Source organism: Aspergillus ambiguus (assembly GCF_047715705.1).
Source record: "Aspergillus ambiguus strain CBS 117.58 unplaced genomic scaffold BDV59scaffold_3, whole genome shotgun sequence".
In the NCBI taxonomy this organism is placed as follows: Eukaryota; Fungi; Ascomycota; class Eurotiomycetes; order Eurotiales; family Aspergillaceae; genus Aspergillus; species Aspergillus ambiguus.
This window is the reverse complement of record NW_027395516.1, coordinates 948,093-974,804: the sequence shown is the minus strand read 5'-3', so window position 1 is coordinate 974,804 and position 26,712 is coordinate 948,093. Positions and strand designations below refer to the sequence as shown.

General features: G+C 54.1%; 15 protein-coding genes across 15 annotated transcripts; 5 read left to right on the top strand and 10 right to left on the bottom strand.

Moving 5' to 3' along the window:
- Positions 1-314: 314 nt before the first annotated feature.
- Positions 315-2,731, top strand: rex3 (putative RNA exonuclease Rex3). The gene has a single exon (XM_073688353.1). It carries the CDS (start codon positions 713-715, stop codon positions 2,660-2,662), a length of 1,950 nt encoding a protein of 649 aa, XP_073551968.1. The 5' UTR covers positions 315-712; the 3' UTR covers positions 2,663-2,731.
- BDV59DRAFT_170095 (60S ribosomal protein eL22) lies at positions 2,728-3,815 on the bottom strand. Its single transcript, XM_073688352.1, has 4 exons — positions 3,667-3,815; positions 3,483-3,518; positions 3,217-3,413; positions 2,728-3,155 (listed from the first exon to the last, which is right to left on the bottom strand). Exons 1-4 carry the CDS (start codon positions 3,682-3,684, stop codon positions 3,029-3,031), a joined length of 378 nt encoding a protein of 125 aa, XP_073551967.1. The 5' UTR covers positions 3,685-3,815; the 3' UTR covers positions 2,728-3,028.
- Positions 3,816-3,914: 99 nt separating this feature from the next.
- On the bottom strand, positions 3,915-4,217 carry BDV59DRAFT_170093 (uncharacterized protein). Its single transcript, XM_073688351.1, has one exon. It carries the CDS (start codon positions 4,180-4,182, stop codon positions 3,940-3,942), a length of 243 nt encoding a protein of 80 aa, XP_073551966.1. The 5' UTR covers positions 4,183-4,217; the 3' UTR covers positions 3,915-3,939.
- A 22-nt stretch (positions 4,218-4,239) lies between these two features.
- BDV59DRAFT_170092 (DIM1 family thioredoxin-like protein) lies at positions 4,240-5,212 on the top strand. Its single transcript, XM_073688350.1, has 5 exons — positions 4,240-4,495; positions 4,546-4,579; positions 4,634-4,681; positions 4,729-4,971; positions 5,019-5,212. Exons 1-5 carry the CDS (start codon positions 4,415-4,417, stop codon positions 5,042-5,044), a joined length of 432 nt encoding a protein of 143 aa, XP_073551965.1. The 5' UTR covers positions 4,240-4,414; the 3' UTR covers positions 5,045-5,212.
- Positions 5,213-5,478: 266 nt separating this feature from the next.
- Positions 5,479-6,663, top strand: BDV59DRAFT_198618 (translin; the record flags this gene model as incomplete). The annotated part of the gene is made up of 8 exons (XM_073693187.1): positions 5,479-5,544; positions 5,652-5,688; positions 5,750-5,803; positions 5,856-5,989; positions 6,056-6,158; positions 6,218-6,303; positions 6,370-6,519; positions 6,586-6,663. The coding sequence occupies 8 exons, from the start codon at positions 5,479-5,481 to the stop codon at positions 6,661-6,663; spliced, it is 708 nt and encodes a 235-aa protein (XP_073551964.1).
- Positions 6,664-6,880: 217 nt separating this feature from the next.
- BDV59DRAFT_198617 (glutathione peroxidase) lies at positions 6,881-7,532 on the bottom strand (the record flags this gene model as incomplete). Its single annotated transcript, XM_073693186.1, has 2 exons — positions 6,881-7,422; positions 7,490-7,532. The coding sequence occupies 2 exons, from the start codon at positions 7,530-7,532 to the stop codon at positions 6,881-6,883; spliced, it is 585 nt and encodes a 194-aa protein (XP_073551963.1).
- Positions 7,533-7,895: 363 nt separating this feature from the next.
- BDV59DRAFT_170089 (CTAG/PCC1 family protein) lies at positions 7,896-8,996 on the bottom strand (the record flags this gene model as incomplete). Its single annotated transcript, XM_073688349.1, has 2 exons — positions 7,896-8,718; positions 8,794-8,996. The coding sequence occupies 2 exons, from the start codon at positions 8,994-8,996 to the stop codon at positions 8,424-8,426; spliced, it is 498 nt and encodes a 165-aa protein (XP_073551962.1). The 3' UTR covers positions 7,896-8,423.
- Positions 8,997-9,998: 1,002 nt separating this feature from the next.
- On the bottom strand, positions 9,999-10,651 carry BDV59DRAFT_198615 (uncharacterized protein; the record flags this gene model as incomplete). The annotated part of the gene is made up of 4 exons (XM_073693185.1): positions 9,999-10,090; positions 10,149-10,217; positions 10,268-10,414; positions 10,465-10,651. The coding sequence occupies 4 exons, from the start codon at positions 10,649-10,651 to the stop codon at positions 9,999-10,001; spliced, it is 495 nt and encodes a 164-aa protein (XP_073551961.1).
- Positions 10,652-13,466: 2,815 nt separating this feature from the next.
- cdcA (phosphoprotein phosphatase CDC14) lies at positions 13,467-16,016 on the top strand. The gene is made up of 3 exons (XM_073697222.1): positions 13,467-13,774; positions 13,840-14,371; positions 14,423-16,016. The coding sequence occupies exons 1-3, from the start codon at positions 13,726-13,728 to the stop codon at positions 15,672-15,674; spliced, it is 1,833 nt and encodes a 610-aa protein (XP_073551960.1). The 5' UTR covers positions 13,467-13,725; the 3' UTR covers positions 15,675-16,016.
- Positions 16,016-17,954, bottom strand: BDV59DRAFT_86155 (uncharacterized protein). The gene has a single exon (XM_073697223.1). It carries the CDS (start codon positions 17,606-17,608, stop codon positions 16,358-16,360), a length of 1,251 nt encoding a protein of 416 aa, XP_073551959.1. The 5' UTR covers positions 17,609-17,954; the 3' UTR covers positions 16,016-16,357.
- A 295-nt stretch (positions 17,955-18,249) lies between these two features.
- On the bottom strand, positions 18,250-19,407 carry BDV59DRAFT_86022 (HD domain-containing protein). The gene is made up of 3 exons (XM_073697221.1): positions 19,206-19,407; positions 18,921-19,134; positions 18,250-18,831 (listed from the first exon to the last, which is right to left on the bottom strand). Exons 1-3 carry the CDS (start codon positions 19,342-19,344, stop codon positions 18,576-18,578), a joined length of 609 nt encoding a protein of 202 aa, XP_073551958.1. The 5' UTR covers positions 19,345-19,407; the 3' UTR covers positions 18,250-18,575.
- A 163-nt stretch (positions 19,408-19,570) lies between these two features.
- On the bottom strand, positions 19,571-20,795 carry BDV59DRAFT_85921 (phytanoyl-CoA dioxygenase family protein). Its single transcript, XM_073697220.1, has 4 exons — positions 20,531-20,795; positions 20,283-20,457; positions 19,997-20,215; positions 19,571-19,938 (listed from the first exon to the last, which is right to left on the bottom strand). Exons 1-4 carry the CDS (start codon positions 20,702-20,704, stop codon positions 19,691-19,693), a joined length of 816 nt encoding a protein of 271 aa, XP_073551957.1. The 5' UTR covers positions 20,705-20,795; the 3' UTR covers positions 19,571-19,690.
- Positions 20,796-21,253: 458 nt separating this feature from the next.
- Positions 21,254-23,134, top strand: BDV59DRAFT_190961 (MFS general substrate transporter; the record flags this gene model as incomplete). The annotated part of the gene is made up of 8 exons (XM_073691835.1): positions 21,254-21,449; positions 21,518-21,548; positions 21,613-21,807; positions 21,860-22,025; positions 22,083-22,184; positions 22,232-22,361; positions 22,411-22,523; positions 22,589-23,134. 8 exons carry the CDS (start codon positions 21,254-21,256, stop codon positions 23,132-23,134), a joined length of 1,479 nt encoding a protein of 492 aa, XP_073551956.1.
- A 164-nt stretch (positions 23,135-23,298) lies between these two features.
- Positions 23,299-24,220, bottom strand: BDV59DRAFT_198610 (putative RING finger domain protein; the record flags this gene model as incomplete). The annotated part of the gene is made up of 4 exons (XM_073693184.1): positions 23,299-23,412; positions 23,633-23,810; positions 23,886-24,062; positions 24,114-24,220. The coding sequence occupies 4 exons, from the start codon at positions 24,218-24,220 to the stop codon at positions 23,299-23,301; spliced, it is 576 nt and encodes a 191-aa protein (XP_073551955.1).
- Positions 24,221-24,754: 534 nt separating this feature from the next.
- Positions 24,755-26,551, bottom strand: BDV59DRAFT_198609 (sugar porter family MFS transporter; the record flags this gene model as incomplete). Its single annotated transcript, XM_073693183.1, has 6 exons — positions 24,755-24,933; positions 25,002-25,162; positions 25,222-25,581; positions 25,643-25,963; positions 26,020-26,299; positions 26,374-26,551. The coding sequence occupies 6 exons, from the start codon at positions 26,549-26,551 to the stop codon at positions 24,755-24,757; spliced, it is 1,479 nt and encodes a 492-aa protein (XP_073551954.1).
- Positions 26,552-26,712: the final 161 nt, after the last annotated feature.

Here is a 26,712-nt window from a genome sequence, read left to right as displayed (position 1 = left end):
GACTCTGCACCTATACATCCTCTCAGTCTTTCATGGGATTCTCACTCTAGACTAAGTCATGGAAGTATCATGGCGTTCTAAGGACTTACATTGTCTAACGTACCCTTGCACCATGCATACAAGCAATCCCAGCATAGTACATTGATCTTTTTGAAGTTTGCCGTGCTTAGAAAATAATTCCTTGGGATCTGGCGCAGACGATTGCATTTTATCTGTCATGGCTGCCAAACCTGTTTCATTGCTGCCTCAATTATGCCTTGTGAAAATGGCATGAATTTGCACTGTTTGCACCTCGGCCACTGACAATGCGCTCTCACCACCAACCACTCACCCTCAGCTCTCCTGCATACATTCGCCGTATACCAACCTGGAAATATATTGATTACCCGTTGTTATCGTCTTTTCTTGTATATTTATTGTAACTATGTTCTTACAAACAATCCAGGTCTGAATCCCGCGAAAGGACAGCATGCACTCCAACTCCGCTCAGTCAATAAATGTCAATCGCGACTTCTGAAAAGAGTTCATCAATGCGCCTTGCAAACTGGCTTGCTCCTGACTGCCAATTTTGATGGCCTCTGTCTCTGATACAGACATCCTGATGCGGAGAACTACCGTGCAAACAATGAGCCTTCACGCCACCATATATCCCAGCGACCATCATCTTCACTCTCATCATATTTAATCCTCTGGCTTGACTCCCTATCCCGCAATGTTTGCCACGCTGGGTCTTTTCAAGGACATACCTTGTCCTGAAGGTCAAGAATGTTCTCTCATGAGATGCATGTTCTCTCATACCCACTCGTCGGATGACCCTTCCCCGACTCCAAATACCTCTATCGCCACCGAAGGAACGACCTCAATACCTTCAAAAAGCTCGGGGCTGCAGAAAGCACCTGCGCAAAGCAAGGGCACGTCTAGAGTCAAACCATCACCTCCGGTTAGAACTGACTCTGCAAGCATGAAAGCCGCATCCTCGAGCCCAGCAAACAAGAAACCAAGGACAACGCCCAGTTCTCCTTCCACGCTCCATTCAACCGCCAGAGCGGTATCTCCCCCTCGTCCAACCCCAGTTCCTACATCAGCGGTGCGAAACGCTACCACTCCAACAAAACCGACGGCGCAGCTCCCGCTAAGGAAAGCTCCCCGTGAAAGCTTGAACCCCCGGATGCTACCAAAGGCTCCTACTACTCATACCGTGCGAATGTCTATCTTGAAGAAACTCCATGGAGCTATGGCATCTCTGAACAATAAGATCGCACTGGACAAGGCAAACACGGAGAAGTCTTTGGTTCTCTCTCCTGATGAGCTAATCACCATGGCTCTGGATGAGGAGGAGAAAGCGGCCAAAGACAATGCGAGCGTGTATTCCAACGTTATCAAGCTACGCATCGTCAAGCTCGCAAAGATGAGTAATGAGGACTGGCTGAAGGAGGTCAAGGCTCATCTGAATGAGAGATACTACAAACTGGGCCCCGTCCAAACCGAGCACAAGCCAAAGGTCCTTACCACGGGTCTGAGTCCCGAGGAGGAGATCACCATCGCGAGAAGGCTAATCACGCCGCTACAGGGCCTGGAACAACATGGGTATGTGACCAAGGCGCCTTCAAACCAAGAGGTTGAGAATGCACGGAAGGGCGTGGTAGAGTCGAAAGGCTGGGAGAAATGTGATCGGTGTGGTGGACGATTCCAGGTTTTCCCAGGCCGCCGAGAAGACGGTTCATTGACGACCGGTGGACAGTGCACACACCATCCTGGAAAGCCTCTTTGGCCACCGCGCCAGAAAACCGACCGAATCACTGGCTCGAGAGAGGCATACTTCTCCTGCTGCAACGAGCCTGTGGGGACTTCCTCTGGCTGCACGAAATCCCCTACCCATGTCTTTAAAGTCTCCGAAACCAAGCGTCTTGCGTCAGTCCTGCAGTTTGAGATCACCCCCGAGCAACCAGACAAAGGGCCCCAGCCCCCGGTATGCTTCGATTGCGAGATGGGATACACTACTTTGGGTCTGGAGCTCATCCGGCTCACTGCCGTTAGCTGGCCCGAAGGCAAGAACCTGCTTGATGTTCTTGTTCGACCGATTGGAGAAATCTTGGATCTGAACTCGCGGTTCTCGGGCGTCTTCCCGGAACATTACACGCAGGCAGTGCCCTATGGAAGCCCTGCTGTCGTCTCCACTCCCACTGGGCCGGAAGAAGGTGAGATACAGCATCCGCCATTGCAAGTCGTAGAGTCCCCGGCAGCGGCGCGGGCTCTCCTTTTCCAGCTACTACAGCCGGATACTCCTCTCATCGGTCATGCAATTGATAATGACCTAAATGCCTGTCGGATCATTCACCCAACCGTTATTGATACAGTCATTCTGTACCCAGCCGCGGGTGGACTACCCAACCGCATGGCGCTGAGGACGCTTGCCCGAAGACACCTCGAACGGGAGATCCAAACCGGAGGGAACCGCGGCCACGACTCGAAAGAGGACGCTACGGCCACAGGAGATTTGGTCAGGGTGAAAGTTGCCGAGACCTGGAAAATCCTCAAATCGAAAGGATGGGTGCTGCAAGCTGGCCAGCTGGTACCACCACCAGGTGCGACGGAGGACCCTGCAGAAAGCAAACTGGGAGGTGGAGCTGGCCAGAAGCGATCGAACTCTACATTGGATTAAGGAATCAAGTATGATACCCAAGCTACACAAAGTATAGGGCATATTATCTTTACGAGGAATTGAACTGGGTGATAGACGAACTCGATTCATATCTACCATTCGTAACGTCATGAGTAGAACAACAACCATAAACAGCTGCGACGAGCGCAGTCAAGAAGCCATCCTTTTCAGGTATGACTTCTGTCGACCCACACCACACCACAGGCCGATCTATAGATGTCTCCTCGAGCACATCTAAACCCTGGGCAATAATCCCGCCCGACGGCACTAACTCCCATGCAAGAGACCGGCTGGTCTATTTGGAAACCCCCTTATGCGAGCGCGCGCGGGTCGAGACTATAATCCGAGGCTGGATGGAGGAGAGATTTACTCCTCATCCTCCTCGCCCTCCTCGTTGACGACGTTGTAGAAGCGGAGCTCGTAGACACCCTTGGAGGTGGAGACAACGCGCAGCCAGTCACGGAGCTGCTGCTTCTTGAGGTACTTCTTGGTCCTGGAAGGCGGAAGACGTCAGTATACGGGCACAGTCGTCTGGACGGCAGGCAGCAACGTACAGGTACTTGAGGTAGCGACCAGAGAAGGGGATGTGGGCAACGACCTCGATCTTGCCATCGCCAGCCTGGGAGATGACGATCTTGTCGCCGAGGTTGCCGACACGGCCCTCAACCTTGATGCGGTCGTGGAGGAACTTCTCGAAAGCGGAGAGGTCGAAGATCTTGTCGCTCACGGGCTGAGAAGCGTTGATGGTGAACTGTCCGAGATGCGCGGTTAGCGACTGGAAACTGGGGAGCGAGCGGAGAGGGAGCGACTCTGCACATACCTTCTTGGTGACCTTCTGGGCCTTACGACCACGGGCCTATGGACGAAAACATTGCGGATTAGCCTACTGTTCATCAGGTCGAATCCCCCGGGAAAGCAGGCCCATGAACGACTATATCTCAAGACCGGTCATGGAGCCTGTCCGCGAGGGGGAACAGCAAAGCGGTTCGGTGGAATCAACGTACAGAGACAGCGGGGGCCATTGTGACTGAGGTAGGGGGTTTTGATTGAGGGGATAGAAAGGAAGTGGTCGCAAAGAGGTGAGTATCCTGCGCCTGATGAGGGAGTTGGAGGGATGCAGATGGAAATCTTCTCGCTAGTGGAGCCGTTCAAGTGCGCATTCCCGTCTGGGCAGTGTCATTAGGGCTGCGACTATCGATTAGGGCGTGGTGCATCAGCTGACCCTTACTAGATGCGGTAAAGGGCCTCTCGCTTATCCAAGCGAACGCGCTAGTGGGCTAGCGTAGTGCACGGGCCAAGTGTCTTCTGGTATAAATACACCTCTTCGCCCGCCTCTCTTTAGAATTTTTTTTCTTTTCTTTTCCAGCTCTCTTTGCCTTTTGGCTTAGATCAAGTGTAGTATCTGTTCTTTTCAGTTTAATCTCTGAAAGTGTTCTAAGGAACACAACATTGATTAATCTCATTTTTGGATCTCGTGGCGGGACCTCTGTGCTTGCGCATGTCCTGCTACACAGTGTCATCGGGCTTACACTACCCCCGATTGACGCGAACTTTTTCATCAACTTGGCCGGTATATCCGGTCGATTGGCGAAGAAGCTTGTAGAATCCTGCAACGCCCCTGGCAGGTATATAGTGTAATTCTCAATTATGAAGTAAAGAGACTCCGTGTACTCTTGTAGACCTCACGTGATATCTATCATATATCCATCAACTACTTCCCTCCATCAGCCTCCACCACTCCATCATCACACCATGGGTTCCGTCGTGCTGCCGCATCTGCGCACCGCCTGGCACGTCGACCAGGCCATTCTATCCGAAGAGGACCGGCTAGTGGTAGGTGCAAAATTCGATACGCGAGGCCTCATTCTGACTGATTCCTCCAGGTCGTCCGCTTTGGCCGCGACCATAATGTCGACTGTGAGTGATACATACTCGCTTTGCGCCCCGCGCAGACCGCTCATTTCTCGTTAGGCATGCGTCAAGATGAAGTTCTCTTCAAGATCGCCGAGCGTGTGAAGCGTAGGTTCCCTTCTCTCATCCTTTGGGACCGTCTGACGTTGGCCCAGTCTTTGCCGTCATCTACCTCTGCGACATCGACGAGGTCCCCGACTTCACCTCCATGTATGAGCTCTACGACCCGATGACCATCATGTTCTTCTACCGGAACAAACACATGATGTGCGATTTCGGCACCGGTAACAACAACAAGTTGAACTGGGTGCTCGAAGACAAGCAGGAGCTCATCGATATCATCGAGACCATCTACAAGGGCGCCAAGAAGGGCCGCGGTCTTGTCGTCAGCCCGAAGGGTGAGTATATTCTCGTCGCGTGTTTGGACTGTCACTAATTGGCGTAGATTATTCGACTAGATACCGCTACTAGATCAGCTGGATGTGTTCTGGCTCGTGGTTAGTTAGTCACTGCTGAATTATGAATCATGAATCCATATAATAGGCTTTCTTTCCGAAGATTTAGTTGTAGTTTACTGTATCTTTCTGGAGTATCATATTTCGAGCATGAACGATGCCTCTAGAGAAAGTCGGAGGGGAGAAGGAACCTGGATATATATCCCCTCAATGACGGGTCACTACGCAGTGGGCCGTATATCGGAGCCAACCTCCAGCATCAACCTTATTGAGAGCCAGAAAAATCCTCAATCCTACTAATTGTGTTGGTAGAAAGACACCCCAGTAGCAGAAGGTGGCCCGCAGGTTCTTCATACCGCGGAGCTGAGATTTGACGTAACATCCCGCGACCTCACCACACCCGTGCCAACACCTCCGATCTAAGTGATCTCGCACTCAACCCGCACCAAAATGATCGACCAGACCATCTTCGAAAGCCTCCAGGCAAAAATCGACGAGGAAGCTACCGTGCGTGACGTAAGTAGCCAAAAGACCTGTCCTGGGACGGTGCGAGTTCGCCATGCCAAGCCTCGCTCCCGCAAAAAGCTACAGCTTCGTTAGCCACAGATACTGATGTCCTCTAGGAGCTGCACGACATCGTCCAAACGCTCGCGCGGAAGGGTTGGTGTTTATCTTGAAACAGAATTTTTTCTGCATACGCGTGACTGATACCTTGTTGCAGGGAGGTCCACACAGGCTATCCTCTCAAGAGCTCATTCTACGCCTGCGGATCAGTGTATGTCTTCATCTCGGCACGGCAGGGTCCCTGTGGCTGACAGTATACCCAGTGAAGCCTGTCCTCGAGAGTGCTACCAAGGAGATCATCGCCCAGCGCGACGAAGTCTCCCGCCTGAAGAGCGTGGCTGATAAGCATCCATTCTACAAATACAACGGCGTGTGGACGCGCGAGCTGCAAAATCTCGTCCGTGCCCCTATGACAAACCCCGTTATTGAGCTCACGGCAGGACCATGACTGACTCGTCGACAGGTTGCGTCCATTGAGCTCTGTGCCTGGCTCGGCGGATTCGAAGAGTACAAGAGCTCCGGCTCGGCTTTCCTCACGATAGAGGAAGTGGGAAAGTTCCTGAACGGTATGATTGCTTCATCTACTGCGACTCCAGATGGGACGATCGACTCTAACCCGCACCAGTCCCCGTCAACCTCAAGGAGCAGGATGCTTTTCACCTCACCATCGAGGAGTACTTGCTTGCTCTGATTTCCATGGTTGAAGAGTTGGTAAGTCTCCCTCATACCTCTGTAATCTCAAACCATCACTCGCTGCATGAGCCTAACTAGACCCAGGCCCGTCTGGCTGTCAACTCGGTAACTCTGGGCGACTACACTCGACCAGTGCAGATCGGGAACTTCATCAAGGATCTCTTTGCTGGGTTCCAGTTGCTGAACCTGAAGAACGATATCCTGCGGAAGAGAAGCGATGGAATCAAATACAGTGTACGTTTACCTCCGAGACCGCAGGGTACGACCGCAGGTACTGAATCAAGGCTGAATTCCCCGCAGGTCAAAAAGGTCGAGGATGTCGTCTACGATCTGTCTTTACGCAATCTGATTCCCAACGGGAGCGCGGCGTCTGTTTAGGTGTGCAGGAGGACTTGTATCATGTTACAGTGTCCCTCGGAGAATGTTAGACAACGATGAATGAATAGCACTGGATTATGGTCTTCTCATGTGAATTAGGCATGTTGCAGATTGACAAATGGGTATGTCACGGGTCTAGGAAAACGCAAAGCACAACACAGCATTATAGACACAGTGAATCGACGGATGGTATCACATATTAGAGTATGGATGCAGTTTAAGAAAGCTTGGCGGGCTCCGTGGGCTCAGCCGCCTCGCCCTCCTTCGCCTGAGCCGACGCGAGGGATCCGTTCTTCTTCGCCTTCTCGATCTCCTGCAGGATGGTGGCCTCTAGCGACTCCGGCTTGGTCACGCTCGCCCAGCGACCCACGACCTTCCCGTCGGCGGAGACGAGGAACTTCTCAAAGTTCCACTTGACGCGCTTCAGACCCAGCAGGCCCGGCTGCGCGTCCTTCAGCCAGGTGAAGACGGGGGCGGCGTTTTCGCCGTTCACGTCCAGCTTGCCCAGCACGGGGAAGGTCACACCGTAGTTCACCTGGCAGAAGTTCTGGATCTCATCGTTGGAACCGGGGTCCTGGCTGCCGAACTGGTTGCACGGGAATCCGAGGATGGTGAAGTCCTCGGGATGCTTTTGCTTGATCGACTGGTACAGCTTCTCGAGGCCCTGGAACTGCGGGGTGAAGCCGCACTTGGAGGCGGTGTTGACGACGAGGACAACCTTGCCCTTGAGGGAGTTGAGGGGGTAGGGGGAGCCCTTCTCTGGATGCGAGCGAAAACGAGGAGTTAGTCATGGACAGATATGGCGGGGGAATCGCGAGATACGCACTATCGACGGGCTCGAAGTCGTAGAAAGTCGTAGCTGAAGACATCTTCCTGGAAAGGGCTGTTTGCGCGATCTGGGAGAGAAACGAAGGCCAGACAACGGGTCGGGAGAGGAAATGAAGAGACGCAGACGATCGCGCGAGTGACATGCTCCTTATATGGATGCTAATGCAACGGACCGAGGGAGTCGAAGAGGGGCGGCGGAAGGATCATCGCCCGCCGAGCACACTGTACCAAGTATGTCATCATCGTCATGCGCCGTACGACGAGTTCCATGTCTTCCATGTCTCAGGTTTGTCATCTCGCCCTTCTAGATCTTGGATCGTCACGGCCCTTGCTTCCATGGGTTCGACGATTGTTTCTATGGACCCTGCTTACGAATAAACCGCCATGCACCGGGCGGATGTATAACGGTTCTTGTGCCACTGGTGGGTCTGATATCCGCCGTGAATTCCAAATACTAGCTCACGTGATCTAACTGCCTGGAGTACATCTTAGGAAACATCCCCGGTTCTCAGAGAGCCTTCTCTTCGGAGATTGCACGTCTCACTGTACCCGGACTCCGTCTCCCGTCTTCCGGTGGGGAGGCGGCAAGTTAAGAGACCCCGTCCGAGGTCCAGGCCAGCCAAAGACGACAGACCGGGACGTGAAAACCGTGCACCGCAGACTATCGCAGCCGTCAGGTTCCATACATGTGAGCGTTTGTCATCAACGAGAATCCCAAGCCGGTCCCCGTGTAGCCCGATCGTTCCACGCGCTTGTCCGCATCGACCACCATGACGTGACTCTCGTGCCATCTCCCGCTTTAGTCTGTCCTTGTCCGTGGTCCGATGTCGCGAGCCGATGTAGGCCATAGCAGCTGCAGTGGCATATCAGAGAAGAGGAGTAGACGCAGATCATCGTTCCCCGCCCGGGAAGCAAGCAGGCAGCGGGCCCATTCATTCCTCGTCCTTGTCCAAATTGTGCTCCAGAACATCCGTGTCCAACTGTCCCATCACCTCGAGGATGACCCCCAGGCTCTCCATGAACCCGTTCACTGACACTCGCAGCATGCGGTTGGTCGTCGCGCGGTACGTCACCTGCAGAGTCGACTTTTCTGCCTGCGGCTCGGACGGCTTCGCGGGGAGCAGTGCGAACTCACGGCGAACCAAGGGGGACAGTTCAGGGTCGACTTCGAGCGTCTCGAGCGCGGAATTGGCGAGTCGCTCTGTAAGAAGCGGAATCGTGAGAGTTCTGGGGAGTGTCAATGTCAGTGTTGCTGGTGGGATGAGGGGTTGTGCGGTGGCAGGGCCTGCGGGCGGGGATTACAGTGTGTAGGGGAACTCGGTGGCGGAGGCTTCCGTAGACATTTTCAGGTTTGACGGCGTTGGATAGCAGAAAGGCTTCACCACAATGGTTATGGGGCCTGCGAGGGTCCTGAGTTGAGTTGACCACGAGGAGTATCCAACGTGGGCGGTGCCTAAATTGGTGGGCGGCTTGTGCAATGAGTCAGCAGGACACAAGGAAGGCATAACTAATCGCTACATAGTATCTACAAACGAAGCAAACAATATCAATCCTCAAGAACCTATCACACAATGGCCACTCTGTAACACCTGCAAAAAAGCAGCTTGCAACGGCATCACTCTCAAGCGTTGCGCGGAATTCAAACTCAATGGTACTGCTCTCGTGAATGCCAGACGGGCGATTGGAAAAACCACAAGAAAGTCTGTAACAAGACCTCCAACGCTGCCAACACTGGAAGCACCGCTTCATCTGAGATCAATACAATTTCCAAGGCGAGGCCGACATGGTACAAAAGGGGAGGTTGCGCTGACTGTACATCTTATTGAACCAGGCCAAAATTCACATGTAAAGCATATCCTTGGAAATTGTCGCTCTTTCGACAGCCATGACTTGATTGGCATCATGTAGCAAGGCGCGTTTACCACTTGAGTGATCAGTGCACTCGGCTTAACGCAACATACGCACTATGCAGAAACTCAATAATAGACCTCAGCATCTCAAGCTGTAGCAAGGATACTTGCACTTGACCAGAGGCACTCTTCCACCAACGAACTAATAAAAATCAGCAGATGATTTTCGGGGTCCGTCAGGCGCATTGAGTGGATATGTATTAGGGGTGACCGACACCCTCCACCTTAATCTCCACGGTCCCTAAAAAGCGTACGGAGTAAGTAGGTTTACGCCAGCGTTTGGACAGTGCCAAGGCCTAGTTCATCTGATCGGCATGCGAATTTACGGCGTACTTGGCAGGCTAGGTAATCCCAGCGGCCAAGAAAATAGATCTACAGTACGAAAGCCGTGCAGGCAAAAGAAATATTCAAAAGGGTACTGTACAAGAACTTGCTCATTCCAAGAACCAAAGCCAATAGGCCTAGACGAAACAGAAAGTTGTGGTGTCGCTGTACTCCCACTAAACCATCGGAGGCTGACGTGAAGCGTTCAGATAGGTTCTCAAGAAGAGACTTGGACGTGAGAGGAAGCGTTCATTGCAGACATCTGAAATGTATTTACAGGATGTTCAGGATGCCGAGGGCGGAGGTGAGGTCACCAGCCTGGACGAGGCTAAGGAGGTTGGTGAGACCAGCGGCGTCGAGAGAGCCTACAACGGGTTAGTTCGTTGCCCGGGAACATGAGTGTGATTCCATCATGTTACTTACCGCCCTGGACCTGCTGGATGATGCTGCCGGAGAGACCAGCAAGGTCGTTGTTGGCACGGACACCGAGGGCTGAGATATGTTAGTGGGTGATCGGATAAGAAGTTCTGGGTTTCACGTACAGCCGGTGACGGAGTCGCCAGCGTCGGTGACGGTGGAGAGAGCACCACCGGCAACCGACTCAACGGGCTCGGCCAGGGAGCCAACGAGCTCACGCTTGGTGGCACCGGAGGCGCACTGGCCGAGCATGCTCTTGATGCTCTGGAGGTCTAAAGAGACGTTAGAACTGGTCCTGGTTTGCTTGTACGAATATACATACCGCCCTGGACCTGAGTGACCTGGGTAACCGGGGCGGTGCCGCCGAGGATGCCACCGAGAAGGGAGTCCAGGTTTCCAAGGACACCGTTCAGCTTGTTGACGGTGACCTCAACGGGGACAGCGGGGAGAGCAGCCGCGGAGGCGGTGCTGGCAACAGCGAGGGCAGCAGCGAATCCAGTGAACTTCATTTTGATTGTGTTGGTTGTAAGGAATGACTGAAAGGTCGGGAAAAGAATGAATAGACAGCGGGAAGGCTTTGGGAAAGAATGACTTGAATGAGTGTGCTTGACTGGGGAGAGAAAGGAAAGATCTCGAGAACTCCAACTTATTCGCATTATATACACTCCATGGAACTTCCATCCTACCCCCTATTCCACGGTACTCATGCCTTTTCGGGGGTTACCACCATGATACATGTTGATCAGGGGTTAGCTTTGGGATGAGGGGGAAACAGCTATCGAACGATGAGCAGACAAGCCTGGTAAGATTGTAACATGGCCCCCATGGAGAAGGACGGAATAGGGATCGGCGGGTTCACACAATCAGCCCAATTATCTGATTGAGATGACTGGGTCTACAGAGGGATTCGAGTGGCGGAGACAGTGCTAACTCCATGGACACGAGGCCGAAGCTTAAAGTAGGTAAGCTTTTGGTTCCTGATCACAGTCCAATTGGATGTGACGACCGCTTTTTCTCCGCCTTGAAGGCGGCTAGCTATTTGCTCAATGGACACTACTTCGGTAACTGAGGGTCCTCTTGTGGGTGAGATGGAGTTAGAAGCGGTCATAGCGGACTTGGAAGATCGTTGGGTTGTGTGTCTCGTGGTGAAGGCAGTACATACTCACAGCGTAAGTGGCCTTGTCAGTTAGTGAAGGACATACGTGGAAGCACACAGTATGGGAAACCACTTTACAGTGTAGAAGAATTCCTCTCCTGATGATTAGTGTGGCCGTCTCTTTTATCTCCTGAAGTTACAGGGAGTGTTGCGTTATGCCGCACGGGGCCAGTGGTATTAAACCATTGTCGATCATGGCAGAGAGAGCCCATTAAAACCCTGCCCGGTTTCAATAAACGTCACTCAACCCACTAACCCAAACCTTAACGGACGGTAGCGGTTCCTCGTGCTCAACGATCGTCGCTTCTTCCCTTCCGCGCCACATGCGGATTACCCCGGAGATTATGTTGGTTGGGTTCAAAACTGGGGGGCCAGAGGTGTCACTTCATTTTGCGTCAGATAATTCAGCCCTTTCATGTTTCAATCAGCAGCTCGGTGCTGTTTCAACTGCCGACGGTGGGGGATTAAGCTTACTAGCATGGCAGGAACTCCTAATTTGCGCTTCTTAGCACTAAGTTGCATCCCTGCCGATCAGGTCCACTCAACCATTCTCGTGAAAACCACTCTATGGGGACTAATCAGAACGGCCGTGTTTAATAACTCAACAGACTATAACAGCCCACATTACCAAGCGTGATTGGCATCGAGTTACGTCGCTCCTCCACTGATTGCCGTTTATGAAACATCGAAACGCTACGGCGTACGGTGATGGCATATTATGGGAAGCCCCTCCACCGTTGGACAACCGCTGAACAGGTTTCGGGGAAGTGACAGCTTCATTCCCGTGTTATCTCTGTGGGACCATTTAGCCCAGTATTGCTGAAGAGGGTCCAACGGTCATTGTAATACTAGGGAAGCAGAAAGGACTGGCGGCGTAATAGTCGTCATTGTAACTTGCACATACTATTGTATTTTTGAGCCGTACACTTCCTAGTTGAGGGGTCAAAGGGTTTCATAAGGCGGGCCAGGAGGCTGGATGAACTGTCAGGGGTGTTGCCGTTTCGGTCCTTACTTCGGAGAAGGGTCTCAAACGGTATGTCCAACGTCTTATATCGAACTGTTGGTCCGCAAAGAACGCAAATGAGTGCGGAGTAGATGAGTTTGGATGCCCTGCTGATTGTGGTGCAAACTCAGCATTCTGCTGAAGAGAGGAGTGTTGGGTGGCTGGATTATACGGACTCAGCCCTTCACTGTATCTCGGCCTTACGGAGGGGATCCATGGAAACAGGTCGGGAAGATCAGGATCAAATTGCCTTTATGGGCTGAGATATTGAGATCTTCCAGCCACCAATCAAGCCGTACTCATGAGAACTTGATAGCTCTAGGCATCTGGGCGATTTCACCAAAGTCAGATGGTGTATCCTGGATGACATGGATGACAGCGAGTATTGTACGCACAACGCATAGTGTATTCTCGTAGATCACGTCATGAATCCCTGTCACCTATTGTTGTGGAACCCAGGTAGAAAAGCGGTATTAGATGCGAGGCTTGTGGACCTCGCTGCCAACCCCGGAGGAGGCAGGTTCCTATGCTGGGAAGCCAGCGTTCAGGGGCCCTGTGTTTCGCATTCAACACGGTTCACACTATCTGTATCTGGTCAGATACTAATCCATACATATTAAAGAGGGCTGACTACCTTTCCATAATCACCCACTTCTGGCATGTGCGACAAATGCATCATGTCAGGTCAATTGGACCCTGTGACCAGCCGGACGAGGACAAGACCTCGGTGCCCCTTCAACCAGGAGTCAAATCTCTGCAGTGATGACAGGTGATGTTGGAGACCAGCACATGGCGAGGACATGTGGCAGGGCGGAAAACCGCAGCAACGGGCACAACAAACGGCAAAACAAACAAGAGGCGGTGTTTGCATGGTTTGTCTGTGGGGGAGACCCTGAGAGCTGACATAAGCGGGCTGTATTGTGTTGGTGCCTGAGGCTTCAAATAGCGTTGTCGTGTCAACGGCGGGCGCTAATCCGCATTGGGGCCATCACAACATAACAGCAGCCAGTGAGCGTGCATCGCGGCGGCCGGACCCAAAACGGTCTCCTCGAGCTCATCTCTCGTGCCTTTTTCCTCTCCCTCTGCTTCATCTTCTGGTCCCCTCATTGCCTTGCCTGCAACCAGTCTTCTCTTCCATCTTCTTCCTCTCCTGCCTCTCCCCGTGCGGATATCCCCTCGTGGGCCTTCGTGTTTTATCCCTACTCCGTCTGCAGGCGCGGGTGATCCGTTTCATCAGCTTCGGAAGCATCAACAAGATCATGATTGTTTAGATAGCTCCGACTGTTTTGACTGATCCTTATTATTCCTCAAGCCGCACGACTCTGTATTTGGCGGCAATACTATATCGAGGAAAACCACACTCTCCTTCCTGCGTCCTGCGCCCCTGAGTAATTGTTTATTGTCGTTCGTACCTCGCGACCAAGATGGCTGGAAACATTGGCGGATATGGGCAGGTGATTGAGTACATCCAAGGTTTGTACGCCCGCTCTCGTATTGCTGGTGAAGGATCCTATGTTGACTGACCGTCCAAAACACAGATCGTCTCTACCTCGCCTCTTATGACAACCCGCCGGATGCAAGAACCCCGTTCCCATACCCGGGTGAGCCCAGATTCCCGAGCAAACGCTCGGCGCGATCCCAGCAGAGTACGCCCAGCAAACGACGCAGCCCTGTATACTTCACCGTGGATGATACCCTTTTGTATAACTCTTTCCATGCGGACTTTGGTCCTCTGCACATTGGCCATCTCTACCGGTTTGCGGTCCATTTTCATGAGATCCTTGGGGACCCCGCCAACAGTGACCGTCCGGTCGTCTTCTATTCCAGAACGGACGCGCGGAGTCGGGCGAATGCGGCATGCCTTGTTGCCTGCTATATGGTTCTGATTCAGTCGTGGCCACCCCACTTGGCTCTTGCACCCATCGCCCAGGCGGATCCTCCTTATATGCCGTTCCGTGACGCAGGGTATAGCCAGGCAGATTACATCCTGAATATCCAGGACGTTGTGTACGGTGTTTGGAAGGCGAAGGAACAGTCTCTGTGCGGGCTGAGAGATTTCAGTTTGGAAGAGTAGGTTTTGCCTAACCTAGGACTTGGAGGTCGGGCTAATGACTTGTTTAGATATGAGAAGTATGAGCGGGTCGACATGGGTGACTTCAACTGGGTCACCCCCCATTTCATTGCCTTTGCCTCCCCTCAGCACGAGCCGATTGCGCCCATCCCACCAAACACCCCCGAATACGACGCCTTACCCGCGACGGTATCTGAAGTCTTCTCCTCCAGACTTCCTCTCCCTTTCAAGAATGTGCTGGCCCACTTCTCCTCACGTAACGTGGGGCTTGTTGTGCGATTGAACTCTGAGCTGTACTCTCCCTCCTATTTTACTGCTCTCGGAATCAACCATGTGGATATGATCTTCGAGGATGGAACATGCCCTCCCCTGCCTTTGGTACGGCGCTTTATCAAGATGGCGCATGAAATGATCACGGTGAAGCGGCGAGGAATTGCTGTTCACTGCAAAGCTGGGTTGGGACGCACGGGCTGTTTGATTGGTGCATACTTGATCTACCGATATGGATTCACTGCCAATGAGATCATCGCCTTTATGCGATTTATGCGACCGGGTATGGTGGTCGGCCCGCAGCAACACTGGCTGCATCTGAACCAAGGCTCCTTCCGAGAGTGGTGGTTCGAAGACACCATGAAGGAGAAGCTTGCGGCTCAGATGCAATCCGCTCCGATCACCCCTGCGAGGCAGTCTACCAAGCAGCGTGCAACCAATGGTCCGATTGCCACGCCCCCGAACAACGGCCACTCGAAGCGCGCGGCGTTGGGAGAGATCGATCACAATGAAGGGGCCGGAGCTCCGTGTGAAGAGAATCTCCCTGCACCAACTCCCGGCCAGCCTCGGAAGTCTCACAGAAAAGACTCTCGTCATCATCCATATGCTCGCACGACCTCTGGAAGTCTTGTTGTCGACAAGGATGGACATAAGAATGGGGAGCATCGGGGTCATCGCCTCAGCAATGACAGCAGTGAAAGCGAGGAAGAAACTCAGCTTCGCATGCTAGCGAAGCGTTCTTCGAAGTCTCCTGTAGCATCTCCCAGCCAGCGCTCTGTCAGCTACTCTGCGACCCTCACTGCTAGCTACACCTTGAATGATGATATCCACGAAGACCGGGAGAACTGGGGTGAATCGGGGTATGCCGCCCCGAAGACCCCAGTTGGCAACAAGAGCGGGAATGGAGCGATTTCAGTCACCAAGGTTCGGTCAAGCCCCCGCCGTGTAACGGATAGCAGAAGCGAGACGAGGGGTATCCGCAAGCCCAGTGGCCGGGTTGGAAGTGCAGGAAGTCCGACACGGGTTAAATGAGCCGTGGTCACCGTTCCCTTTGCGCGTTTCGTGACTTTCACCTGGTATCCTTCTCACGGTACATTCCTGCTTCTCATCCCACCGGTTGTCTCGTACTCGGTGGCGCATACTCTTGCATTGCGATGCTATTGCCTTCTCGCCAAACGGCTGGATGGATTCTGCCGTTTTTGGCGCCGGTTTTTGCTTGTTCCTATCTATTGACATTTTCTTAATGCCCTCGTTAATCATTGTTGTACTGGTTGGTGGTGTTATCCTGGTTTCGGTGGAAAACTGCTAGGTTTTGATTATGAGTGTTTGGCGTACGGTTGCTGTTGATTGTTAAGCGATCTAGATGTTGGAATTGAGTGCATAAGGTCTTCCGACTGGCAAGGGTGCCGATGCACTGTTGGCTAGCTGGTCGCCAGAGGAAGGCCGAGTGACGACGCTATGTACTGTCGATTGGACCTGTCCCTGTACGTATATGATCTACGTCGGCATGACAATTTGGGTGATGATTTTAGATGTTTCATAGTAGGCAGTTTCGTCCTGCTGTAGTTGTCTTGATCCTAATCCCTGGGAATCATTCCAAGGGAACCTGGTACGGCTTACCAAGCTACCTTGGGTAGGACAAACCCAGACCGAATTTGCCCACTTATGGGCAGGTTTTGAAAGATACAATATCACACATGGCGGGGTTCGATCTCTCAGCGCAAAGGAAGAATCGCAGCGGAGGAATGACACTCGGATTCGGCGTTCGGGTATGGATGCCCAATGACAATGTCAAAAGCCTCCATGCCCATGGAAGATGCCACCAAATCCAACCACTTATCCACCGGGGCAAGTTTCTCACCCCGCGAGCGGAACGCCCCGTCGCCTCGGTCGGGCTGGAGCCGGGACACAAGACGAAACGGAACAGCCCTAGATGGGAGGGCGGCCGGCCCGCTTCCCGCCGTGCCCGGGGAGGACGGCAAGCTGGATGTGGATCGGGGGCTTGCAGCCACGTCTGCGATGAGAAGCTGCGTCTCCTGATAGATCACGGAGAGATTGTGGTGGAGGAGATCCAAGATCCGGAAGCACACGTCGGTGCCGCGGATGAGGCCGTTTGCGAACTCCTGCGGGAAGGTCAACGGGATCGGGCCGATGAAGGGCGTCGGCGCCGGCGTCTGTCCGGGGGCCTTCTGGGCGGCGACGGAAATCTGCAGCTCGCGCGTGAGGCCGCGGATGGCGTCGCGGCAGCGGCAGACGCGCATCTCCAACGCGCGCATAGCGGCCATATCTTCGCGGGAGGACGACTCGGTGAGGCGTCGCACGTGGTGGATCAACCCCGGGAGCTTGACGACCTCCATGAAGAGCCGGTCGGAGACGTCGATGACGGCGGAGATCTGCGGCGTTGCGCGCCGGTCGACCATGTCCTGCTGGCGGATCTGGTCGATCAGGTCCTGCCACGCGGGCGTCTCGAACAGACACGGCTTGCCGTGGATGAAGGCCTCGGCGACAAGGAAGCTGCGGAAGGAGAGGTACAGGCAGCGGTCGAAGCCGGTGAGGTGGGCGTGGGCGCCGCGCATCGACATGAGCAGCGCCGCGCCGCTGGCGTGTCGCGCCCAGGCGTTCTGGTCCGTCCGCTGGTAGCTCTCGAACAGACTGAGCAGGATGGACGTGCTGACGGACTCGCGCGACCCGAGCTGGCTGGCGTCCTTGATGAGGCCGCCGAAGGCGGCCAGTGCCTTGCCGTACATCTCGCGGCTGGACTTCTGGAGCTTGCAGTCATTGTGGGAGCGGCCCAGGAACACCGAGGTGATGCAGTAGATGGCACCGTCAAGGGCCGGGTTCTTGCCTAGCCGGTCTGCGACGTAGACGGTCCAGGGGACGTGGACGCGGTATCTGTTCAGGCCGAACCAGCGGGGGAAGGCCGTGAGGACGAAGACTCGGAACAGCTCCGGTTGCTGTTCGGTCATGGACTTCGATACCAACGAGGGAGCGACGCACTCGTCGATGGAGTTGGCGGCGCGGGGCTCGCCGTAGCGCTTCTTCAGCGTAGGTCCTTCGTCCTTGAATTTGCGTGGTCTGGTGTATCCCGGGCAGGAGACGCCGCGCTTTCGACATTGGGTGCAGGAGGGCCGTAGGGTGTCGCACTTGATTTTCGCAGTGAGATGATCAGTTATACTGTCGCTGGTGACGCCGGGTGTCTCGCAGTTTTGTTCAGGGCATCCAAACCTTCACGCGCCGCTGGATGCAGGTTTGGCAACCTGTGCTTCGGGGTACGCCGACCATTCTAGTCGGGTTGGGTGTCGCATCCCTTCAAGCTGGAGAAGGGATGGCAAGGAAACAGGCAAGACAGCGGTGCTGGACGTGTATTTTGAGCCTATCCGACTGTGAAAAGAGGTATGTCTGGAGAGGCAGGAGAAAGGCCAGTGTGCATAAAGCGGCCGCAGGTTGCAGATAGAAACCCTAGATCCGCCAGTAGCGCTCCTTGTCCTTTTTTATTAGGAAATTTTAAACATAGTCTTTACCTTATTGAGACCGCCATGGACGGTGTCCCATTTCCCTCTGATGATCCGCTCCACTCGTGCAAAATGGCTTAAATTAGGTGACACCAGATACCGCCAGAAGATGCCAAAGTAGGAATTAGATTGTCCCACGGACCACCAATGGCGCCGTCCATTGAGTGGACGAGGCGGTTAGAAGCGTCGCGCTCTCGGCAGCCAAACTTTCGTGGAAGGCCAATGTCGGAGGCCGTCCGGGAGGCCAAGCGCCTTTCCATGGGTCAGGCATCCTTCGTTTGGTGCCACAAGTCTGGCGGTGCTTATGGGGGGAAGCCATTTAGGTTGGGGAAAATGATTCTGTTATTTTGTATGGATGTGTGTCCTGTATCTATTTCTTGCTTCTGGGGAAAGCTTGTATTGAACGTCAACCTCCCCACCGTTAACAAGATTGCTGTACCTGGAGGTGCGCCACGATCATGTCCAGATATTCCCGTGCTCGTGGCGTGGTATCAGCGATTCCCTCAACCTTGGCTGCATCGTCCCAGAGCCGTAGTGCCACCATTTCGTCGCGGAGAGGGTCCTGATCGAACGCAGCCAGTTCGTCGCCTTTAAACGGACCTCCCTGGAACTGCAGTGATTTCTTGGAGGCGGACGATAAGGAGTCGTAGTAGAGGTTGTTGACCGCAGTGAGGTACCTGATAGGGCTAGTAATTAGGACGCTTTCTTTACGATCCGCGATTCAGACATCGCGAAGCATGCAATCAGTGATGGAAGACAAATATACCGTTTTGCGGGTACATGGCTTGCAACCAGCTGACACACGCTGTTGCTGAATCCGAGGGAACGCAGATACTCGGCACCAATAGTCTCATGGCCCATACGGCCGACATTCTCGGAGCTGTCTTTGAGATTCATCCGCACTTCTTTGGTGGAGTCCAACGGGATGATCTGTCCGATGTCGTGGAGGAGGGCAGCAATGATGAGTTCGTCCCTGGCGCCTAGACGAGCATTAGCCAATTCTGCGGTGAATTGAGATCAGATAGGTCTGTTCTGTGGGAATTGTACTTGCCCGATTTTTGGGCTTGGTGGGCAGCTTGGAGACAATGCTCCAGTTGACTGATTGTTTCACCGATGTAGTCTCCCTGGCCATGTTCCTCGAGAGCCTTGACCAGATATTCTGCTTTTTCTACTGGTGTCTGAATGGTCATTATGAATGTAGCAACCCTGATGGGGGTGTTTCAATGGAAAACAATGATTCGGGAGTGGGAGTTGGGAGAGTTGGAAGAGAACGACAGAACGGAGGGGGAGACGCCTTTTAGTACTTTCACAGAGCTGCACGTGCTAGTCTGCAGTTTAAAGAATATTTCAAGAATTGGCTTTATTCGAATTTTATCTACAAGGGAGATTTCTTATCCTTTCCGAAACTTACAGCCGTGGCAGATTTGCGTCTAGTAGCAAATGATCCGGTCAATTCTTCTTTACAGGGTATTCTGTAGCCCTAGCAGTACCGGATATATAGACCCTACGTTGTATTTCTACAGACTTCTCCATTCATTACGCCTGGCCTTCGATGGTAAGCATGGGAGATCCATATCCATAGCGCAGCCGTCCCTCTTCATACTTCTCTCCCTCCTTGCGCATGTGAGTGGCGGGCCACAGTTTCCTGCGGTCTTCGTAATACTGATCGTGGAGGTCACCCTCCGCCTTGCAGTTGTAGGTCGCGTAGATCGCCCGTCGGTCAACGGAGCTGGTGTTGGGGCCACTGCGGTGGGCCAAGTAGGATCCAAAGACGAGGATGTCGCCTGATGCAGCTTGGTCAGCTAACACCTACATTACAGGTGTCGACACGAACGAACGTACCCGGGTGAAGCACGCAAGGCGTCCATGTTTGGTTTTCGACCCAGGCGGGTTCGATGCAGCGATCCTCGCCCAGCTTGATTTCCATGCGGTGGCTCCCGTCGACCACGTCGAGACCGCCGTTTTCGGGGGTCATGTCATCCACCGCGGCGAGGACGGTCAGGTGCTTGATCATTTTGACGTGAGTGTAGGCGTTGGCGTCGATGTGAGGCGAGAAGCCCCCTGCGGGAGTCAGTCATGTACTATGCACTTCTGACAATGGCTCGTCTGAGTCGACTGAGAGTCTTACCGCTCCCGGCGAATTTGTAGTTAATTTTCTCCTTGAAAAGGAGCATCTCTTCCCGGGCGAGCTGCTCGAGCACACTCAGCATGCGCTGGCCGCGGAGGAAGCTGTTGAAGCCGGCGTGGGAGTTGGCGTAGTTCTCCGTCCGACAGAGAACGCGCTTGCCCTGCGCGTTGACCTCCTGATGTGACACATGAGTATTGGGCTTGTTGCGCAAGAGGGAGCGGCCGTGGTCAACGATACTAGTAACTCACCTCGTAGGGCATGTAGGTTGCGTCGGGGGTCCGAGGCAGATCGTGGACTTCCTGCGTCCACTGCTGCAGCGCGGTGGTCTCGACAGGGTTGAAGAACCCCTTGATGAGCAGGTAACCCTTCTCATCGAAGGATTGGATCTGATCCAGTGTCAGGGAGTAGTGGCTGTTCTCCATGGTGAGTAGAAACGGTCGATAGTTGAGAGGCACATGATCGGTTCCCCAGGTGGGCGTGGCATCGGCAAGTTTATAAGTCTCTGGCTGGTCCTGAAGGGGAAAACCCGCAGCCCTGACGGGGGAGGAGCCTGCCAGGGTCTGGGGCGATGGAGATGCGACAGCGGGGACGGCGGTCTATCCCGACAGCCATTGATAAGCGCCCCCGCGGCCCATGTGTGGTGGTTGATAGGGGGAGACCGCTCGTTGACTCTTTCCCCGACATCTGTGGCCATCCAGCACGTGCAGCTGCCATCGCTCTATGCAGTTTCCCTTACGGCATCGTCTCGCGTGTCGTCCTGATAGCTGAATTAGATCGTCAGTCGCTCCGTCGCACGATGGATCAACGCTACTCCTGCACGACACTCGTCGCTCCCGTGCCATATCCGCCGTCCGTGATTGGCGAGCATGGGCTGAGACAGGCTGTCGAGATAATGGCTATATATCAGCTGGAGAGGCTTCCGGCAGGAAGGCTGCCATACTTGCATTCAGTCTCCCATGCAGCACTCACGGATGGCATTAGATCCCTCCACGGCAAAAGACGCTCAAGTCGTGGTGAAGGACGACAGTCTCACCTATGACAAGGACATCGAAGACGCGCAGCGAAATGTCTCCCAGGATGTCATTGTCGGGAGCAAAGGCTCCGGAGTGCTCAATGTAGTCGTCTCCGGACTGGCGCTCTTCAGTGACGGGTACAATGCCCAGATCAGTATGCGATAGACCACGTTATACCGACTACTCCCCTATCAAGCTGACAGCGATTCTCCCCATCTATAGTCGGATACATGGAGCCTCTATTCTCCGTCTTGTTTGTACCCCAATCAAGCCTCCCAGCCAAGCTTTCTTGTCCTGACTAGCCGCTTGGTATCCAGATACAAACACGGCATGTCGTCAACCATGGCAGGCCGACTTTCCAACTCCTTCCTCATTGGCGAGATCTTTGGCATGATCTTCTTCGGAGTCCTTATTGACCGAATGGGCCGTCGGACGGGCGTGGTGGTGGCCACTTCGATCCTCGTGTTGGGGATTATCTTGGCCGCCGCGGCGCACGGAACGAACCAACTTGGGTGCGCCTGTCTTTCGCTGTTTCCACCATGAAGCCCTGCTGACGTCCCTTAGAATGTTCTGGATGATGGTAGTCGCTCGCGGCATTGCGGGTTTCGGTGCTGGCGGCGAATATCCCGTGTGTGCGACGAGTGCGACAGAGGCGGCCGACGAGACGTCCAATCTCCGCAAGAAGAGGGGGTTTTTGGTTGCGTCCACGACGGATTTTGCCATCGACTTGGTATGATTATGCTCGGGGATGTAGAATCAAAAGAGAGAATACACTGACCGCCACTAGGGATTCGTCAGTGCGGGAATTGTCTCTCTCATAGTGCTCGCCTGCTACCACCAGCAAGTTAGCTCTGGTGTATGGCGTGTCACATTTGGACTTGGCCTGGTGGTAGGTCACACATCCGCATACAGCTTGACCTGCACTGACAACCGCAGCTGCCTGTCGTCATCTGCTTTTTCCGCATCCGCATGATCAACTCGACACAATACCAGAAGCACTCCATCAGATCCCAGTACCCGTACGGGCTTGTTCTGAAGCGATACTGGAAGCCAATGCTGGGGACCTGTGAGTGTCGTCCCCACTCCACCCAGACGCAATCCCACTGACCGTGTAGCCCTCGCCTGGTTCTGCTACGACTTCGTCACGTATCCCTTCGGAATCTTCTCCTCGACCATCATCTCTGAGCTGATGACCAGCAACACCACCGTCCAAAACATTGGCTATGGCGTGAGCCCTCTCCTTCCACCCCACAACAGACCCATAATGATAGACCCAACAACTAACAACCCCAGACGGTGATCAACTGCTTCTATCTCCCAGGCTGCCTCCTGGGCGGCCTCCTAATGGACAAGATCGGCCGCAAGCAAAACATGACGCTGGGGTTCTTCCTCTGGGCGATCTGGGGCTTCATCCTCGGCGGCGCGCTGCATCCCATCCAGACGGTGCTGCCGCTGTTTGTGGTCATGTACGGGATCTTCATGGCGCTGGGGGAGATGGGGCCGGGGGTGTCGACGTTCCTGTGCGCGGCGGAGTCGTTCCCGACGCCACTGCGAGGGCATTTCCTCGGCTTTGCCGCCGCTGTGGGCAAGGCGGGCGCATCCATCGGCACTGAGGTGTTCACACCCATCCAGAACGCCTTCGACACCACCGCCCAGGGTCAGCAGGCTGTGTTCCTGATCGGCTCGGCGTTTACCCTTGTCGGTGGGCTGGTCGCTTGGTTCTTGATCCCGGATATGTCGCGTGAGCTGGAGACCGAGGATGCGCGGTTCAAGGCGTATCTGGAGGAGCATGGGTATGATGTGAGCCATTATGGGGAGGTGGGGGTGGATCGAAAGTAGTGGTGTGGGAGGTATATAGGCGTGAATAGAATTGTTACGATGCAGTTTGGGCCCGGGTGGGGACTCGGAACCCTACCTTACAATATAGAACCGGCGCAGTGGCAATAATATAGATAAGGTAGGTATATAGTCGTCGTCTCAACTAGATCAGAATATAACGGGTTCTATCGCACTCCCCAGCGCCAGATAGCTGCGTAGTGGTCTGCCTTGTCCGAACGGTCTTGGATGCGAATCGGCACATACAGCAAGGAGGGGAGGTGTTGCATGCCTAGACGCCCCTTGCTAAGATCGCATCGAACGGTCGCATTGCTGGAGCGGATAGATGTGTCGGGACGGGGGGGGGGGTCCAGCACGGGGTATGGGATGATCGGAACATGCGACGAGGGAGCACCACATACGACAGCGACAAGAAAACGAAGAGAAAAGAGAAAACCACATGGACCAGAACGCCGGATGTAAATCGCGCAAAACGTTGACAGAACAAAACATAAATCATACCATCCATACAAAGTCGTTACTCGCATGCGTTTCTTGGATATAGTAGGCGCGGTGACAGAGCGGACAGTTGAAGTGGTCCTGGAGGTACCACTTCTCGAGACATTCCTTGTGGAAGACGTGCAGACATTTGAGTTCGCGGATTTCCTGGACGCGCAGGACGGATTCGAGACAGACGACGCTGGGTGAGTTAGCAGGACAGGACAGGATAAGGATAGGTAGGATAGGATCGGATACATGACAGGACATGACATACCAGACAAATTGGCCGTCGGCGCCCTCGGACGGGAGAAGCGGCCCCTTGGCTCGCGACCACCATTCTTCGAGCGTGCGTGTGGGAGAAACGGCGTCCAGCTTGCGCAGCTTGTCGCTGGAATCGCGCTTACTCTTGAGACTGGGACGACGCTCGCGGCGGTTGATGAAGATGGTCAATCTGGGAGGGAGGCATCAGTGGGGGAAACATAGCGACAGGACTCCGACTCACAGGAGACACATGATGATGAGACTGACGACGCCGAGGCCGACGCCCAAGACAATGGCGATGTGATGTTTCCCAGCGAGATTGTGGTTCTTCTCCGACGACAGCCCCATGTTCCACGTCGCCAGGACGGAGGGAGTCGGGCGCCGTGCGAGACAGCGGAGGGAGGGAGATGTAGAGAAGAAGAAGGCGGAGAGGAGGTGACGACACTGGCGGGATGAACTAAGCTCCTCTCTCTACCCCTCACTCACCCCATGGGGCATGTATGAGCTGTCCGCAGGCAAGGACGGGGATGATCGACGCAAAAAGAGGGGAAGCTGCGTGAAGATTGGGAAACGGGCGGACGATCCATCCGGCTCTCTTTTTTATAGCAGCTCGACTCCGTCATTTGGTGTGGGATCCCGCCCGAAAGAGCGACAGTGCGTCGTCCATCCTCGCTGGCTGGCCCATCAGACTCTCTCCTATCGGCTCGAGACAGACAGACTTCCTTGGCGCATGGTGCTGGGGACTCGTGAGCAAATGGCGCCACTGTCATGCCATGCCACCGCTGCCCCTCTACGCAGTACACAGTACAGTAGACTCCGTCGCACGAAACGATCTCTAGACATGTATATTCGTAGATCTTGTATCTTGCATTCCATAACACCTCACGCGTGGCTGTGCTCGACGTTCGTCGCCGACCCCCGCATCTCCTCCGCCTTCTCGCCGACCTGCTCCGGCAGAGTCCCTAACGCGCGGCCTCCAAACAGGAGATCGATCTCCTCCAGGGACTTTTGCTTCGTCTCCACAAACAAGAAATAGATCGTCGGGAACGTGACAAGTAGATCTACGTCGTGCGTTAGCCAGAGGACAGACAGACAGACAGACTTCCCCTCCGATCGGGTCGAAGCTTACTGAAAGCCGCAAACACAAAGTTGAACCGCCACCCAATGCTGCCCAAGGCAATCGGTGTCACCTGCGCCCACAACGTACTGATGCACCAGTTCCCAACGCCCGTCGCGAAGGCGTTGCCCGTGCCGCGGATCTGCATCGGCATGACTTCCGCCATGTAGGTCCTTGAACCGCGTTAGCTAGCGATCATCGCCGATCCGTCCTCTCGTTGCGAAACACTCACCAGCTGCAGGGTCCAAACGAGAGGGAGAAGATGACCGTGACGCAGAAGATGAAGAAGACGCCACCGATGCTGTAGCCATGCTTCGTTCCATCCTCGTTCTGCGAGTTCAGCGCCGCCTGGCAGATAAGAACAATGCCGATCGCGACCGCGCCGAACATCATGGGCTTGCGACGTCCCACTCGATCGGCCAGGAAAATGATAAAGACTAAGTTCGCCAGAGGCCCGACGCAGTTGTAGATGCCAGTCACCAGGATATTCCGGCTTCCGGTGATGCCCAGAGAGTTGTACATGATGGTCTGATAGTAGCCGATGACATTGATGTTGGTCATTTGGGTGAAGACCTGCACAAGGGTACCGTGTCTAAACGATCAGCAGTTTTAGTGACCAAGCCCGTGCAAGTCTCAAGGCAGGAAGAACGCACAGCAATCGCATCCGCCATTGCGGGACCTTGAACATGATGGTCCAGCCCGGCACGGTGATAGCTTTCTCCGCTTCAATGGTGGCTTTGATCTCATTATACTCCGAGTTGATCCAGTCCTCATTGGATCCGTCGTAGTGCAGTTTTCGGAGGATCTTCTGTGCTTCGTCGTAGCGCCCCTTCTCCACCAAGTAACGAGGCGACTCGGGGAAGAAAAACATCCCAACCACGAGGAGCAGCGCCGGAACCGCTTGGAATGCCAGCGGGAACCGCCATTGGAATTCACTCGTCACAGGGGCATGAAGAGACCCAAATCCAATCCACCTAGTTCCAGTCAGTTAAGTCGGCCTCCAACCAGACAATTGCAGAGCGAAACATACGTGCTAACGATAAAGCCAACACCTATCATCTGCTGAGCCAGCCCGATCACAAAGCCGCGATATTTCGGATGCGCGAGCTCGGCTTGGTAGACGGGGACGGACATGGACATAAGACCAACTGCCCATCCGGCCAGGATCCGACCAACCAGGATCATTGCCAAATTCTTCGCGGCCGCCTGGAGGATAGCCCCGACGAGACAGATGACAGCACCCATCTGGATGGTGAATTTCCGGCCGAACCGGTCCATTGTAAGACCTCCCTGAAGGGCACCAATGGCCGCTGGAAGGCGTATGTGTTAGTGACGGTGGCTGCGGACAACATAGACAAGAAGAAAACAAAATAAGATGCTCTACCTCCTCCAGAGAACGTGCTGTTGATGGCGCCAATGATAGCAGACGTCTGTGTAGTATTGAAATAGGCTAGGAAGTTTTTCGATTCGATCACATCGGTCATGACACCGCTGTCGTATCCGAAGAGAAACGAACCGGTTGCCGCAAATGCAGCAATCGCAATGGCGTAGACTCGACCCATCTTGAGTGTCGTAGAACTATAACCCCCCTCAAGCCAACAAGCCTGCGCAACCTACCGACAGGTGTGAAGATAGAACGACGAAGTCGAAGGTGGGACAAGGAGGGGAAGAAAAGGAAAGCCAAGGGGGAATGGGATAGGACATCGTCTATATAGATTAGGAT

Bases quoted from the DNA above. Each gene is read 5' to 3' on its own strand.
- rex3 (XM_073688353.1), top strand. From the start codon at position 713: ATGTTTGCCACGCTGGGTCTTTTCAAGGACATACCTTGTCCTGAAGGT.
- BDV59DRAFT_170095 (XM_073688352.1), bottom strand. The intron at 3,414-3,482 runs GTATGTGCAGAG...CATCTCGGACAG, and splicing joins CCCAGAAGGTCACCAAGAAG to TTCACCATCAACGCTTCTCA. The intron at 3,156-3,216 runs GTACGTTGCTGC...TCCGCCTTCCAG, and splicing joins GGTCGCTACCTCAAGTACCT to GACCAAGAAGTACCTCAAGA.
- BDV59DRAFT_170093 (XM_073688351.1), bottom strand. From the start codon at position 4,182: ATGACACTGTGTAGCAGGACATGCGCAAGCACAGAGGTCCCGCCACGA.
- BDV59DRAFT_170092 (XM_073688350.1), top strand. From the start codon at position 4,415: ATGGGTTCCGTCGTGCTGCCGCATCTGCGCACCGCCTGGCACGTCGAC. The intron at 4,496-4,545 runs GTAGGTGCAAAA...TGATTCCTCCAG, and splicing joins CCGAAGAGGACCGGCTAGTG to GTCGTCCGCTTTGGCCGCGA. The intron at 4,972-5,018 runs GTGAGTATATTC...TAATTGGCGTAG, and splicing joins TCTTGTCGTCAGCCCGAAGG to ATTATTCGACTAGATACCGC.
- cdcA (XM_073697222.1), top strand. From the start codon at position 13,726: ATGGCTGGAAACATTGGCGGATATGGGCAGGTGATTGAGTACATCCAA. The intron at 13,775-13,839 runs GTTTGTACGCCC...TCCAAAACACAG, and splicing joins GGTGATTGAGTACATCCAAG to ATCGTCTCTACCTCGCCTCT. The intron at 14,372-14,422 runs GTAGGTTTTGCC...TGACTTGTTTAG, and splicing joins AGAGATTTCAGTTTGGAAGA to ATATGAGAAGTATGAGCGGG.
- BDV59DRAFT_86155 (XM_073697223.1), bottom strand. From the start codon at position 17,608: ATGACCGAACAGCAACCGGAGCTGTTCCGAGTCTTCGTCCTCACGGCC.
- BDV59DRAFT_86022 (XM_073697221.1), bottom strand. From the start codon at position 19,344: ATGACCATTCAGACACCAGTAGAAAAAGCAGAATATCTGGTCAAGGCT. The intron at 19,135-19,205 runs GCAAGTACAATT...ATGCTCGTCTAG, and splicing joins CCACCAAGCCCAAAAATCGG to GCGCCAGGGACGAACTCATC. The intron at 18,832-18,920 runs GTATATTTGTCT...TAGCCCTATCAG, and splicing joins AGCCATGTACCCGCAAAACG to GTACCTCACTGCGGTCAACA.
- BDV59DRAFT_85921 (XM_073697220.1), bottom strand. From the start codon at position 20,704: ATGGAGAACAGCCACTACTCCCTGACACTGGATCAGATCCAATCCTTC. The intron at 20,458-20,530 runs GTGAGTTACTAG...GTGTCACATCAG, and splicing joins CAACCTACATGCCCTACGAG to GAGGTCAACGCGCAGGGCAA. The intron at 20,216-20,282 runs GTAAGACTCTCA...TGACTCCCGCAG, and splicing joins CTACAAATTCGCCGGGAGCG to GGGGCTTCTCGCCTCACATC.